This window comes from Oncorhynchus mykiss, chromosome 3, assembly GCF_013265735.2.
Source record: "Oncorhynchus mykiss isolate Arlee chromosome 3, USDA_OmykA_1.1, whole genome shotgun sequence".
Classification (NCBI taxonomy): Eukaryota; Metazoa; Chordata; class Actinopteri; order Salmoniformes; family Salmonidae; genus Oncorhynchus; species Oncorhynchus mykiss.
Window position 1 is genome coordinate 17,857,860 of NC_048567.1, and position 13,036 is coordinate 17,870,895.

Consider the following 13,036-nt stretch of genomic DNA (forward strand, 5'->3'; position numbering starts at 1 on the left):
TTGGATTAACCCTTTGTAGTTTAAATGAGAGTCGTGTCTTAACTGGGTTACATCTGACCTACTATTCTAGGTGAGTATGGCTGTAGGCCTATGCAATAAATGTCACCAAAAATTATTTAACGTCCTGCATGTGAATGGATTCTTGAAACTGTATTTTATCATTTTATTCCTAGAGGCTATGGTTTATTATGCTCTGTAAGAGGGGCTAGAACCATAACTGAGTTTCCCTTCGTTGTATTTGTCGCTCGTTTCCAGCAACAAATGCATATCATTTAACAGGTACTGAAAGTGGCCTCAGTCCTTTCCCACCGTCCTTGATCCTATTGCCCAGACTTGCCACTACTGAGTGAGGTTTGCTCTTGTTATTGATGTCGCTTGGCTTGTGCACTGCTGGTGCTGACGTAACCTGACGCACAAAGACAGAAGATCCGCCTCCAAACTCGACTCACTCCGCAACCAAGTCAGTGCTCAGTGCTGTGCGCACGTAGCCCCGTCCCGGCTATTGTCGTTTCTGCTCTGCTGTTTCTGTCATCCCCTTCCCTCTATCACTTCCTCCTACATTATAATACTTTCACTGTGACTGCCTGCGGTCGGCTAACAAGGAAGCGTGGGGAGCGTGGCTCTTCACTTTCGTAGAGAGGGCGTATGGCGGACAGTCATTATTCAGACATCAACAGCCAAAGCATATTAATCCAAAAAAAAAAAAACGGGACGAGGAAAGATTCGAACTGCAAAATGGCAACAACTACTTATTCTGGATTATGGTCGTGACATGTTGTGAACTCTTCGCAAAGTTTTAATGTCATGCGTATTTACTTTGTTTTTAGCGCACCATAAAGACAGCTTTCCAACCCTCCGTTTTGTATCGCTGTCAGTTACTTTTATTTATTGAAATTGTAATCACTGTCCTGGACTGGGTGGTCGTGTACGTGTCGCTTTGCGTTTTAAATGTGGTACACTCACTGACCGCCGCCGTGCTGCACGAGCCCTTTAATAATTCAGGGTAAATCTGTGGACGTGTGTTGGCACCAGCGACCGACATGGGGGCTAAACAGAGCAGCCCAGCCGCTAACGGACGGACCAGGGCTTACTCGGGCTCGGATCTACCTTCTAGCACCTCTACTACCAGCAATGGGAACGGTAGGACTGCAGCCATGGCAATGAGCTATCACTCGTACGGCCAGTCGGCTCACGGGGCCTCGGGAACCACAGCGACCTCCAGTCAACATATTGGCCCCAGGACGAGGTCCGTGGGAGGCAGTTCTGCAGGGTCAGGGCCAAGACCCCAGTCAGGCATCAACATCCCCAACAGCAGTGGAGCCTACAGCTCACAGGAGTCTGGCAGCAGCACCCCGGAGGAGGCAGAGAGGGACAGGTCCAGCTGGGGGCAAGGGGGTCCCCGGTTGTTGATTGGATCATTACCAGCACACCTTTCGCCTCACCTTTTTGGAGGTAAGAGACTGGCTGACAATAAGGTAGCAACATGCAGCTAGCAACTTGTGCCTGTGTAGTGTTGAATCTCAGTTTTATTCACGGAAATGTCACCTTCTCTGTCAATGTGTTTTACACCTGTTACTCACCAGTGTGGACCAAATGTGTTCTAACCTCAGTTTTACAGCTACTTGCACCTTGATGACATGTTTGTAGTTTTAACTGTGTAACAATAGTGTTGTAACATTTTAGATGATCATAGTTTACAGTCAGAATGGATAGGCTACGATTCAATAACCCCCGCCTCATCCTCTTCCTCCTCCTCCTCATCACCATCATTTACTTTTACAGTGCACACCATAGTAAGGAGTGTTCATTATCAGCAGTGAATGTGATACCAAACAGCCTTTTTTGGAACGATGGAGAGCATTCATCTGATCTCTGCAACCACAACCCACATCATGTCCACTTCAGTACGATACATCCCCGTCAATGATCATCCCACATGACATATAGTTGTCGGGGAGACAGACTAGACTAACTCTCACCAGCATGTAGCTAACAGAGTGACATTGACATCTGCTTGAAGAAGCAAAGGTATAATAGTTGGTTAAAAATCAGTTACAGCCTACTACTGTAGTTGTTGAGCAAGCTAGTCAGTGATATGAGAATCCCGCCTCCTAAAGGAGGCTACTGTCTGTGTCCAGTCTAAGGTGAGACCGCCTTGTCCAGATCAGACTGTCAACTCAGTATCCGCAGGTCTTGTTTGCCTTTCTCTTCCCGACATGCTGTTGGAGGATTAGCTCGGTCTAGGAATTTTACAGATTAGGTCCAGAAAACCACACAAAAGATTGTGGTTACTTTGCAGTGAGCTGCTAAATATGCAGACATGCTGGATAGAGAGAGACAGAGAGATTACTTTAGAGAGAAGTCATTTCACTCTGCTTTCTCCATATCTCTGAGGGGAATTATCATAAAACAGAGAGAAAGAGAGGGAGAAATTACATGGATTATCTGGGTCTGGGGAATATTTGCTCAGCAATTCTCATGGCTCTGAATGTTCACTTGCCACTGACACTAAATCCATTAGCTGGATTCTCCTTCTTTAACTTTCAGAAAGGGAAGCTTCGACATGCCTCGTCTAACATGCCTCAAGTAATGAATCAAATCCAACACGGGATGTATCTCGATAGCCACCCTATTCCCTATATAGTGCACTACTTTTGACAATAGGAATAGGTTGCCAGTTGGGACGTACCATGATGTTTGTAAGGTTACATGGCCATCTTTGGAACGTGTAATTGACCAGTGATGGACCATGCAGGTCAAAGAGGCATGTATTCTCCCATTAGAATGTAGACCTAAACAATCGAGCACCGACTGATTGAGCCATTCAATCATCAACTCAACCCATTGAATTTCTCTCCACATTCTGCAGCCCTGCTCGTTCAGACGCTGCTTCTCTCTCCCTTGTGCCTTCTTTGATGCACTCATCCTGATCTCAAGCTGCAATTAAATTAAAACTAATTGGATTTGTCCTCCACTCACCTCAGCTGCACTGTTCACTCTCACATAATATACACAGCCTGCAGAACCCCTGCTATCGTTTCATAGGAAAAAACCAGGTTCAGACTTCACAGAAGTATTCACCTCAGCTGCACTGTTCACTCTCACAATAGAATAGACAACCCAGCCTCCAGAGTCCCTGATGTCACTTAATAAGCTTAATGCACCACAGGCCAGCTATTCACTCTCACACAATATAGCCTACAGACAGTATATGCCTTGCGTATTATGGTCTGGTGTAAGTTATTAGCTGGAGCACCTGTGGTGAAAACAGAGCAGCCGTGTCGTTGAGTCGTTGGTTGCTCAGATGGAATTTCCCCGGCAGCTCTTGGGTTCTGTGTTGAGAGGCCAGCCTGTTCTCTGCTCTCGACCGTCTTCCTGCACCCGGGTCGTGGCGTGTCATGTCAGGGTGAGCCTCAACCACATCAGATCCACTCAGATGTAAACACAGTTAGAATTTAGACTCCTGTGTATCTGAGAGCAGAGGGGGAATATGGTTTTACACACAGACACATACACACATACACATGCACACACACACATACATACACACACACACACATAGACATTATTTTGACTGGCTGGGATCTACTTCTGCTTTTTGAGATTCAACAACAGTGCATTTTATTTATTCATGTCAATGTGTATTTCATGTTTTATGAGTTGAAGACACAGTTTTGTAAACCATGTTTATTTCAGGCATCGTTCCATGAATGCTATGAGTGTTTATATTTGGTTCTATTGCCCTTTTGACTGGTGGTAGTGAGTGAGAGAATGTTGTTGTCCTTGGAAGGGATAAATAGGCACAGTGTACCAAGCTTTCTGTCTACTGTGTTGGACTCTTTCTCTATGGCTGTTTGAGCACGTCTCTCTCTCTCTCACTCGCTCGCTCTCGCTCATTCTCTTGCTTTCTCTCTCACACCTCCCCTCTCTCTCCCTCTCTCCCGTCATCTCGCTCTCTCTAATGATAATGAAATAATAGTTTAGTGGCTGAGTCAGGGTCATGTTAATACAGTATTATCATGAAAGAATAACCTGACCCTGTTCATTCCCCGCATCTTGCAGCCAGGTGAGGTGTGTCTTGGGTACAGGTGTTCTGTAACTTCTTTTGTTATTTATACAGTTAGTAGGCGCTTTTCCCACTGAAAGCTGCTTGGCAACTCTTCTGTTTAACCTTACCACACATTTTAACTTACCCAGGGGAGCAGTGCTGCTGGTCATTTCTTTGAATGGGCTCTTCTACACCACAGATACACCTACTTTACCTATGACATGGCTGCCTAGAGCAATAATAGATGTGCTTCCACCTCTTTTCAGAAATCAAATAAACACAACTTACCTTGTGAGACTATGCTTGGGGGCAGTTTTGACCACTGAGTAAGAGGGAAGCTTAAAAAGGCACATTAGGCGGAAATAAGACCAGTACACACAAGTGTGTCCACAACACTCTCCCTTTCAGCCACCTGTTTGTGTCTGAAACAATCGCTCAATTACTGTACATGTGTTTGTCTGAAAGCAGGATGATCCTAATTCTGGAACAGAGAAAGAACAGGAAATATACCATTTTGTCTTTTTTGTGAATTAAAAAAAAATACTAGCTAGTTGTAGTATTGTGTTTATGTTGTCAGGGACAACCTGTAGTACAAAGTGTGTCAGGTGGTGTCATGTATCACATCATTTTATCAGTCACACCTTTCCTGCCCCCACTAAGACATTGAGGGGCCTGGAGCAGATGAACAGGTCCACACACCTGCTGTAATAAAGGGGTCAACCGTCCGACCTGATCCAACGTCTAGCCCAGACACCCAGAAACAAAACGTCTGCTTTGAAATATCTCCTTCCCATTTCATCAGATTGAAATCCCAATGTATATATTTGTTCTCTACCCCTTAAAACACAGTGACGTCTGAGTAAATAACATGAATGGTGGGAGGGAACACAAGCTTCAGAAGACTCAGTAGGCTGTAATTTTAGTGTCCTGCCAATGAAACTCGACTCAGGGGAATCCTCATGGCGCTACCTACAGTCTTCCTTTGTGTGGTGAATGACTGACTGCTGGGAGACAGACAGTGGTTATAGACAGCTAATAGTAAATAACTTGAAATAGATGTTTCATGGAGTAGCAGTTTCATGGAGAAGTTTTGTTTGAAAGCTGGAGCCGAGCTGGCTTGATTTACAGGCTGAAACGAAGGAAGAATGTCTCCCTGTGAGTATTCATTAAGATTGCACTACTGAAGGTATAGTGCTATACCACCGCTATTGGCTGGCTGCTGCCAATGGCCCCCAGCTATAAGCCCAGTCAGATGGAAGGACAGGAGAGCATTAGAGAGAGTTGTCTCCTGGGTGAAATATTAAACTGTAGGTTCCTGTTCCTTCCTCAGTGATGGAATATCCCCAAGGCAAGACAAAAGTGTCAGGGAATCCATATTTTCTTGGTGATAGAAGTAGAAAGAATTATAAAATATTTTCCATCTACAATAAGATGTATTTTTCTGAGTCCAAAATGGCACACTTTTCGCTATGTAGTGCACTACTTTTGACAAGAGCCTTATGGGGTGGCAGGCTAGCCTAGTGCTTAGAGTGTTGGACTAGCAACTGAAAGGTTGAGAGTTCAAATGCCCGAGCTGACAAGGTACAAATCTGTCATTCTGCCCCTGAACAGGCAGTTAACCCACTGTTCCTAGGCCATCATTGAAAGTAAGATTTTGTTCTTAACTGACTTGCCTAGTTAAATAAAGGTAAAATATAACAATAAATGGTAACAGGGAGCCATTTGGGATGTTGATTTGTCATTTCGTCTCATAACTGATTTCTGATGGTGTCTAGGCTGGTTGTGTTATGTAAATCCCTGAACTGCATTGAACGCTGGAGGCCATAATGAACCAGAGGAGGGGTGGTCAGCAAGGGTTTAGGGCTGTCTTGGTCTAAAGTGCTAGTAGCTTTGTGGTCTGTGTCTTGCTTTGGTCAGTAGTGGTGGTCCAGAAAGCTAGTTTTGACAGCTTCTCATTTTGAAGTTTAGCTCATTTGACGGAGCACACAACTACAGGCTGTAGAAGTTAGGCTACATATTTGTTGACTCAGTGAACAACTGGAGCGTCTCAATCCATGATCCCGCTCCTCTCAGTTTGGAGCTCCTGGTAATGATCAGTAGTTAACGGCCTACTAAAGTTCAGCTTCTGTCCTCTCTTCTGGCCGTGGTGGCGTGACATACAGTGCATTCGAAAATGATTCAGACCCCTCGACTTTTTCCACATTTTACGGCAGGGTAGCCTAGTGGTTAGAGCGTTGGACCAGTAACCGGAAGGTTGCGAGTTCAAACCCCCGAGCTGACAAGGTACAAATCTGTCGTTCTGCCCCTGAACAGGCAGTTAACCCACTGTTCCCAGGCCGTCATTGAAAATAAGAATTTGTTCTTAACTGACTTGCCTGGTTAAATAAAGGTAAAATAAATAAAATAAAATTATGTTACAGCCTTATTCTAAATTTGATTTAAAAAGTAATTCCCTCATCAATCTACACACAATACCCCATAATGACAAAGCATGAACAGGTTTTTAGAAATATGACATTTACATAAGTATTATGACCATTTACTCAGTACTTTGTTGAAGCACATTTGGCAGCGAGAACAGCCTCGAGTCTTCTTGGGTATGACGCTACAAACTTGGCACACCTGTATTTGGGAAGTTTCTCCCATTCTTCTCTGCAGATCCTCTCAAGCTCTGTCTGGATGGATGTGGAGCGTCGCTGCACAGCTATTTTCAGGTCTCTCTAGAGATGTTTGATCGGTTCAAGCCCGGGCTTTGGCTGGGCCACTCAAGGACATTCAGAGACTTGTCCTGAAGCCACTCCTGCATTGGCTTGTCTGTGTGCTTAGGGTTGTTGTCCTGTTGGAAGGTGAACCTTCACCCCAGGCTGAAGTTCTGAGTGCTCTGGAGCAGGTTTTCATCAAGGATCTCTCTGTACTTTGCTCCGTTCATCTTTCCCTCGATCCTGACTAGTGTCCCAGTCCCTGCCGCTGAAAAACATCCCCACAGCATGATGCTGCCACCACCATGCTTCACCGTAGAGATGGTGCCAGGTTTCCTCAAGACGTGACACTTGGCAATCAGGCTAAAGACTTCAATCTTGGTTCTATCAGACCAGAGAATCTTGTTTCTCATGGTCAGAGTCATTTAGGTGCCTTTTGAAAAACTCCAAGCGGGATGTAATGTGCCTTTTACTGAGCAGTGGCTTCCGTCTGGCCACTCTACCATAGAGGCCCGATTGGTGGAGTGCTGCAGCGATGGTTGTCCTTCTGGAAGGTTCTCCGATCTCCACAGAGGAACTCTGGTGCTCAGTCAGCGTGACCATCAGGTTCTTGGTCACCTCCCTGACCAAGGCCCTTCTCCCCCGATTGCTCAGTTTGGCCGGGCGGCCAGCTCTAAGAAGAGTCTTGGTGGTTCCAAACTTCTTCTATTTAAGACTGATGGAGGCCACTGTGTTCTTGGGGACCTTCAATGCTGCAGTAATTTGTTGGTACCCCTCAACCGATCTGTGCCTCGACACAATCATGTGTTGGCGCTTTACAGGCAATTCCTTCGACCTCTTGGCTTGGTGTTTGCTCTGACATGCACTGTCAACTGTGGGACCTTATATAGACAGGTGGTTGTCTTTCCAAATCATGTCAAATCAATTGAATTTACCACAGGTGGACTCCAATTAAGTTGTAGAACATCTCAAGGATGATCAATGGAAACAGAATGCACCTGAGCTCAATTTCTCATATCAAAAGGTCTGAATAGATATGTAAATAAAGTATTTATGTTTATTATTCATTCATTCTGACTGGAAAATTCTAGCAGTGCAATTAATACAGTTCATATATGCTATAGCAAAAATAATAATTTAGTTTTGTTTATGAAGGCCTTGGGTAACTTTAGAATAACATTTTTATTTGATTTCAAATAACACAATACCATGTGCATTAGTTTGTTACTACAGGCTACTTAAAAAACAACATTTTTTTCAAGTGTTCAAATCAATTTTTTTTGTGGATTGAGATTGTTACAACTATGAAACAGAATGCATCTTTGTTGGGATCACGGTAACAGTTTATTTTTATTACCACAAAACAAATACCAATACCCCAAACACCAAGACGTGCGGTCAAATGAAGAAAACATCAGTAGCCTAAATAGTGAAACGCAGCACAGACGCAATAATGCCATTATAATGAATAGTGTCGGTATGACAGCAGTCAAACATAGTCAGCTCGGGCTTGTGTGCGTCTTCACGCAATGGCATCAGTTGGATTTCATTTAGCTGTTATCCACTTGTCCTAACATTACTCAATATTCATACCTTTCACTTGCTTGACACACTTTGACATGCTTTGTTTGGTTGTAGTGCGTAATAGTCTCCGGTTTCCTCTTGTTGTGTCTTGTCGTTGTGGAGTACAACGGCTGTACTTATTTTGCACAAAGAGAGGGAGCTCCCATCTCACTTTGTTCATGGTGCCGGCCGAATGTTTTTTTTGCAAGCAACTTGTTCGCCAATGACAGTGAGGTGAAGAAAATGTCCATGGTGACATTTCCCCCCTTGCCAACGCAAGGTTCCACAAGCCTCATCACCACATTCTTCGACACTGCTGCGGATGTGGATATTTTCCCAGATATTGAAAGCCGCTCAGCACGTACAATTACGCACACTCTCACTGTGTAGCCTGCTCCAAGTAGGTCAGAGTAGACTGATAAGACGGCTTTGGTTCGGTGGACTGATATAGGGTACATACCATCTGAAGATTATATTTAGAATGGATCAATACAGTAGAATGACCTGCCCTGATCTTCGTTCACAATTGGTGATTACATAATTATGATCGTTCGCTTTCCCTCGCTCATCAACTCACTCACTCTCCCTCTTTCTCCCCATCATACTTTAATTAAATAATTTAATTTGTTGTTATATGTGTGAAATTAGTTTCGGTATAGTTTAGGTTCAAGGCAATTATCCGCGTGATTATCAGCTGGACAATGCGCTTTCAAACTGTCGGTCAGGAGACAGTCGGTCAGTTATATAGGCTTATTTAGGAAAAGTCAAGGACTGAGTGGAGCAGGCCCAACTGTCAGGGGACAGTGTGTTATATAGACTTATTTAGGAAATGTCAAGGACAGAGGGGGGCATGACTTAAAAAACAGCAAAGTAATAAAATTAATAAATTCCATGAGCGGTCAAAATGAGAAGAATAAGGGTGATCAAGGGTGAAAGAAAGAAGTGTGAGAGAGAGAGAGAGAGAGAGAGAGGAGGAGAGGAGTACATCTGACGATATGGCAGCAGTGCAGAACTAATGGTAAACAGATTGAAAAATCAATTGCGGTTGAGCTGCCGATGGGAGTGAACATATTAATTATGGACTGAATATATCAGCATTTGTCTCCTATAACCGGCATGGTTGGATTACAGAGGAAGGCTTGGTCAAGAGAGAGTGTGTGTGCGTGTGTGCTTATGTTTGTGTGTATGTGTGTATGTGAAACTACAGTGGTATAATAAGGGCTTTTATGTCAAATCAGCAGTGAAAATACTGCTTCCCAGATTGACTCAGGCTGACCCTGAACAACAAATCACTTCTTCTGGAATTATTTTTGTCATGTAATCTCTCATGTGACAGGGATCAAAGTATGGCAGCATGGGTAATGCCTTTCTCACCACTCACTTGTCATGTGACACACACACACACACACACACACACACACACACACACACACACACACACACAGTGTCACTGTCTTGTTTTGCCTGATGACTGTCCTGTGTTATTCCCATGTTGGACTACCGTATGCTATACTAGCATAAAAAAAATGCTTGAGAGGCCTCTCTCTCCGTTAACTCCTCCTCTCACCCCTCGTCTCTCCTCTCCAGCACAGCGTGCGCTTGATATTTCATGCCCGTCTCTGTGCCTGCCTGACTGACGCCCAGTGCATTTGGCTGCATACATTAATTAATTTGTGATGGCTCTCCTTCATTCTCTTCAGACTGGCACATTCTTCTGCTCTCAACTTGTAGAGGCAAGAGCTCAAAGTGAAAGTCGGGAGAGGGGGGAGAGACAGAGAGGGGGAGAGAAAGATAGAGGGAGGGAGGGAGGGGAAGAGAGAGAGAGGAAGAGACAGAGAGGGGGAGAGAGAGAGGGAGAGACAGAGAGAGAGAGAGAGAGAGGAAGAGACAGAGAGGGGGGGAGAGAGAGAGGGAGAGAGAGAGGGGAGAGAGAGAGGGGAGAGAGAGGAAGAGACAGAGGGGGAGAGAGAGGGAGAGATAGAGAGATAAATAGATGGTAGAAAGGCGATTCCTTCAACTTGATAGATAGACTGATGAAAGAAGTGATCAGGAGAGGATAGAGTAAAAGACTAACAGGATGCCCCAGAATTCACTATGGGCTGTTGGGTATGGAGTACAGAATGGGTGATATGGGGGAGTGATAGATGACATGATGATGGGACATAGGGAACTACCTTGCCCTTCTTTTCTCAGTTAGAGCAAGGTGGGTCTCGCTCAATCATTGACCACCGTGACAGCTAATCTATACCGAGCCCTGCCTCACCTTAGTCACCTGTAGACAACCCAACCCACTCTGTCATTAAAATGGAAATTCCCCACCACACACACACATACACACACACACACACACACACACACTGACACTCCATTATGCCATATCGCTGGTTAGTGTATCCCAACAACAGATTGTAAATGTGTGGATGTGACTATGCATAAGGCTCTGCCTAATTATTAACCTGCCTCTTTAAGTTTCCTCTCTGTGATGAACGCAGGCTGTTGTTCTGTTTAGACACTGGTTGTTTGTGTCTGTCTGCATTTGTCTTGTCTGTCTGCCTATCCATCCACCTGTCTGTCTGTCTGTTTGTCTGTTAGCCAACAGCTGGTCTCCCCTCTCCGCCCCAGGCCTGACAGTCATCTGAGCCGTGTCATCTATTGATAGGGCTGTGTGTTAATGTGGCAACATGTCTCGTTTGTCCTGTCATTAACTCACATGGTCCTGGCTGCACCTGTAAAACTGTCATTCCACTTTTTAAGATCTGTCATTCCACCTTTAAAGATCTGTCATTCCACCTTTAAAGATCTGGCATTCCACCTTTTAAGATCTGTCATTCCACCTTTAAAGATGCCGTTTTGTCTTTACAAGTGACACACTTAATGACAGGAACGTCTGGTGGTCTCTGGGGAACTAGATGTGGAGGCTCATCTTGCTCCGATGGCATGGGACTAGAGGAGGAGGGCTGGAGGTAGAGTCAGTCACACATAGAGTCAGTTAACTGTCAACGTCAGCACCTGCTGCTCACTCAACTGGCTGTGAGTCAACACACATGGAAATGCACTCACACATGCCCAGATAAACACACACACTTGTGAACAGAGGGAGCAGGACAAGAGTGTCAGGCAGGAGGAAGTGTGTGTGTGTTGTCTCCAGTTTGCTGTCAGCAGGTATTGTGCTGGTGCACCAACCAGAACACCCCGCCCTCCTCCGGGTGAATGATTGTGTGTACACTCACCACTAGACATACAGTATTAGGGTAGTCCACCAGCTAGTGGGTTTGTTTTGCAGGAGGAGCAGTCTGGAGTGGGAGGGATAGGAGGAGACGAATGGTACTGTGGTGTATTAGAGGAGAGGAGGAAAGGGAGGAGAAAGGGTGGGGAGAGGGAGGTACTGTGGTGTATTTGAAGAAAGGAGAGGAGGAGAAAGGGTGGGGAGAGGGAGGTACTGTGGTGTATGTGGTTTGTATGCTGGTGCTAAATCTGACTTCTGTGAAGCATGGTGTTGGGAGCATCATTATTGGCATATAGGCCTACTGTAGCTCTGATTGGCTATGGTGCATGGGTCTGTGTTGAGTCCGGTCCTGGACAAGACGGACACGTTTTTATTAGGTTTTATTTACTCCATGTCTATTAATTGCCTTACTATACGTAATTCCCAAACATTCTATGAAAGTGTGAAAAGTGCTTGGTGGGAGTGTATATGAACAGATTTGAATAAGATTTCATGTTGTAAAACGCTTTCAGTTCCACTTTAAGGGGTCAGGTGGCCAGGGTAGAGGATGGAGGATAGAGGACAGAGCAAGGGATCAGGGAGCAGAGATTAGGGCAGGAGGGATGGAAGGTGCCACTGTCAAGCTCAGGTTATGAGGCAGGCAGGGAACACATGAGAACAGATTAGGATGGGGCAGGGACGGGTTAGTGGCTTGGATGGATGGCTGTTTGGCAGTCTGGTTGTAAGGCTTATGTCTGAAGCAGTTACACATTCGTAACGTATCATGCAAATTGCAAACAAAAATGTACGTCCCGTTTTGCAGGATGTGACATATCATACAAAATGGATGACGTTAGACACAATTGTGCTCAATTTTCAGGGACCCGTTTTGGCTTGTGAGCTCTACTTTCAAAACTACTCGCTGAAATGATTTGTAAAAAATTATAACGCATCTTTAATGGACAGACACTCTACACTACACTGTTATACAGCATAGTCAGAGCTGACCAGCTTCCATTGCTTCTGCTCCGATACTTTCCGATGCACACATTCATGCATGTGTACATAGTCTACATACACACACATAGAATCGCAGACACCAATTGCAAACATGGACAGAATCAAACGACAGTGGCTGAGACGAGACGTGCAATGGTCTGATGGTACTCTCTGATAGTGAGGAAATGTTTGTGTGTGTGTGTGTAGGCGAGTGAATGTGTGTCACCACGTGTTCACTGCTCTCGCTGCATTTAGTTATCACCTTCTCACTTAACTTCCTGCTCCTTTCCAGTAATCGGCAGCAGTAAAAAAGGATTTGACCTGAAGATGATTATGACAAACCATGCTGAAATATCTTATCTTAGCCACATTCCAGTAGAGAAAGCCACACGCTCTCTCGGTTAGATATCTATTGTTGGAGTATTATTCTCATACTAAGCAGTTTCCTCCCATTCGTAAACCGCACAAACTGTTGCGGTCAGTCTTCATTTTGTCAAAAATTACCATCAAGGATTAAATCTA

At 44.7% G+C, this 13,036-nt stretch overlaps 1 protein-coding gene across 1 annotated transcript in view; it reads left to right on the forward strand.

Moving 5' to 3' along the window:
• Positions 1–416: 416 nt before the first annotated feature.
• LOC110511937 (E3 ubiquitin-protein ligase znrf2) overlaps positions 417–13,036 on the forward strand; it is a 79,155-nt gene continuing 66,535 nt past the window's right edge. Inside the window, exon 1 of the mRNA XM_021592615.2 lies at positions 417–1,452. Within this exon, the coding sequence (XP_021448290.2) occupies positions 1,041–1,452 (412 nt within the window). The 5' untranslated portion in view covers positions 417–1,040. The remainder of the gene's footprint in view (positions 1,453–13,036) is intronic.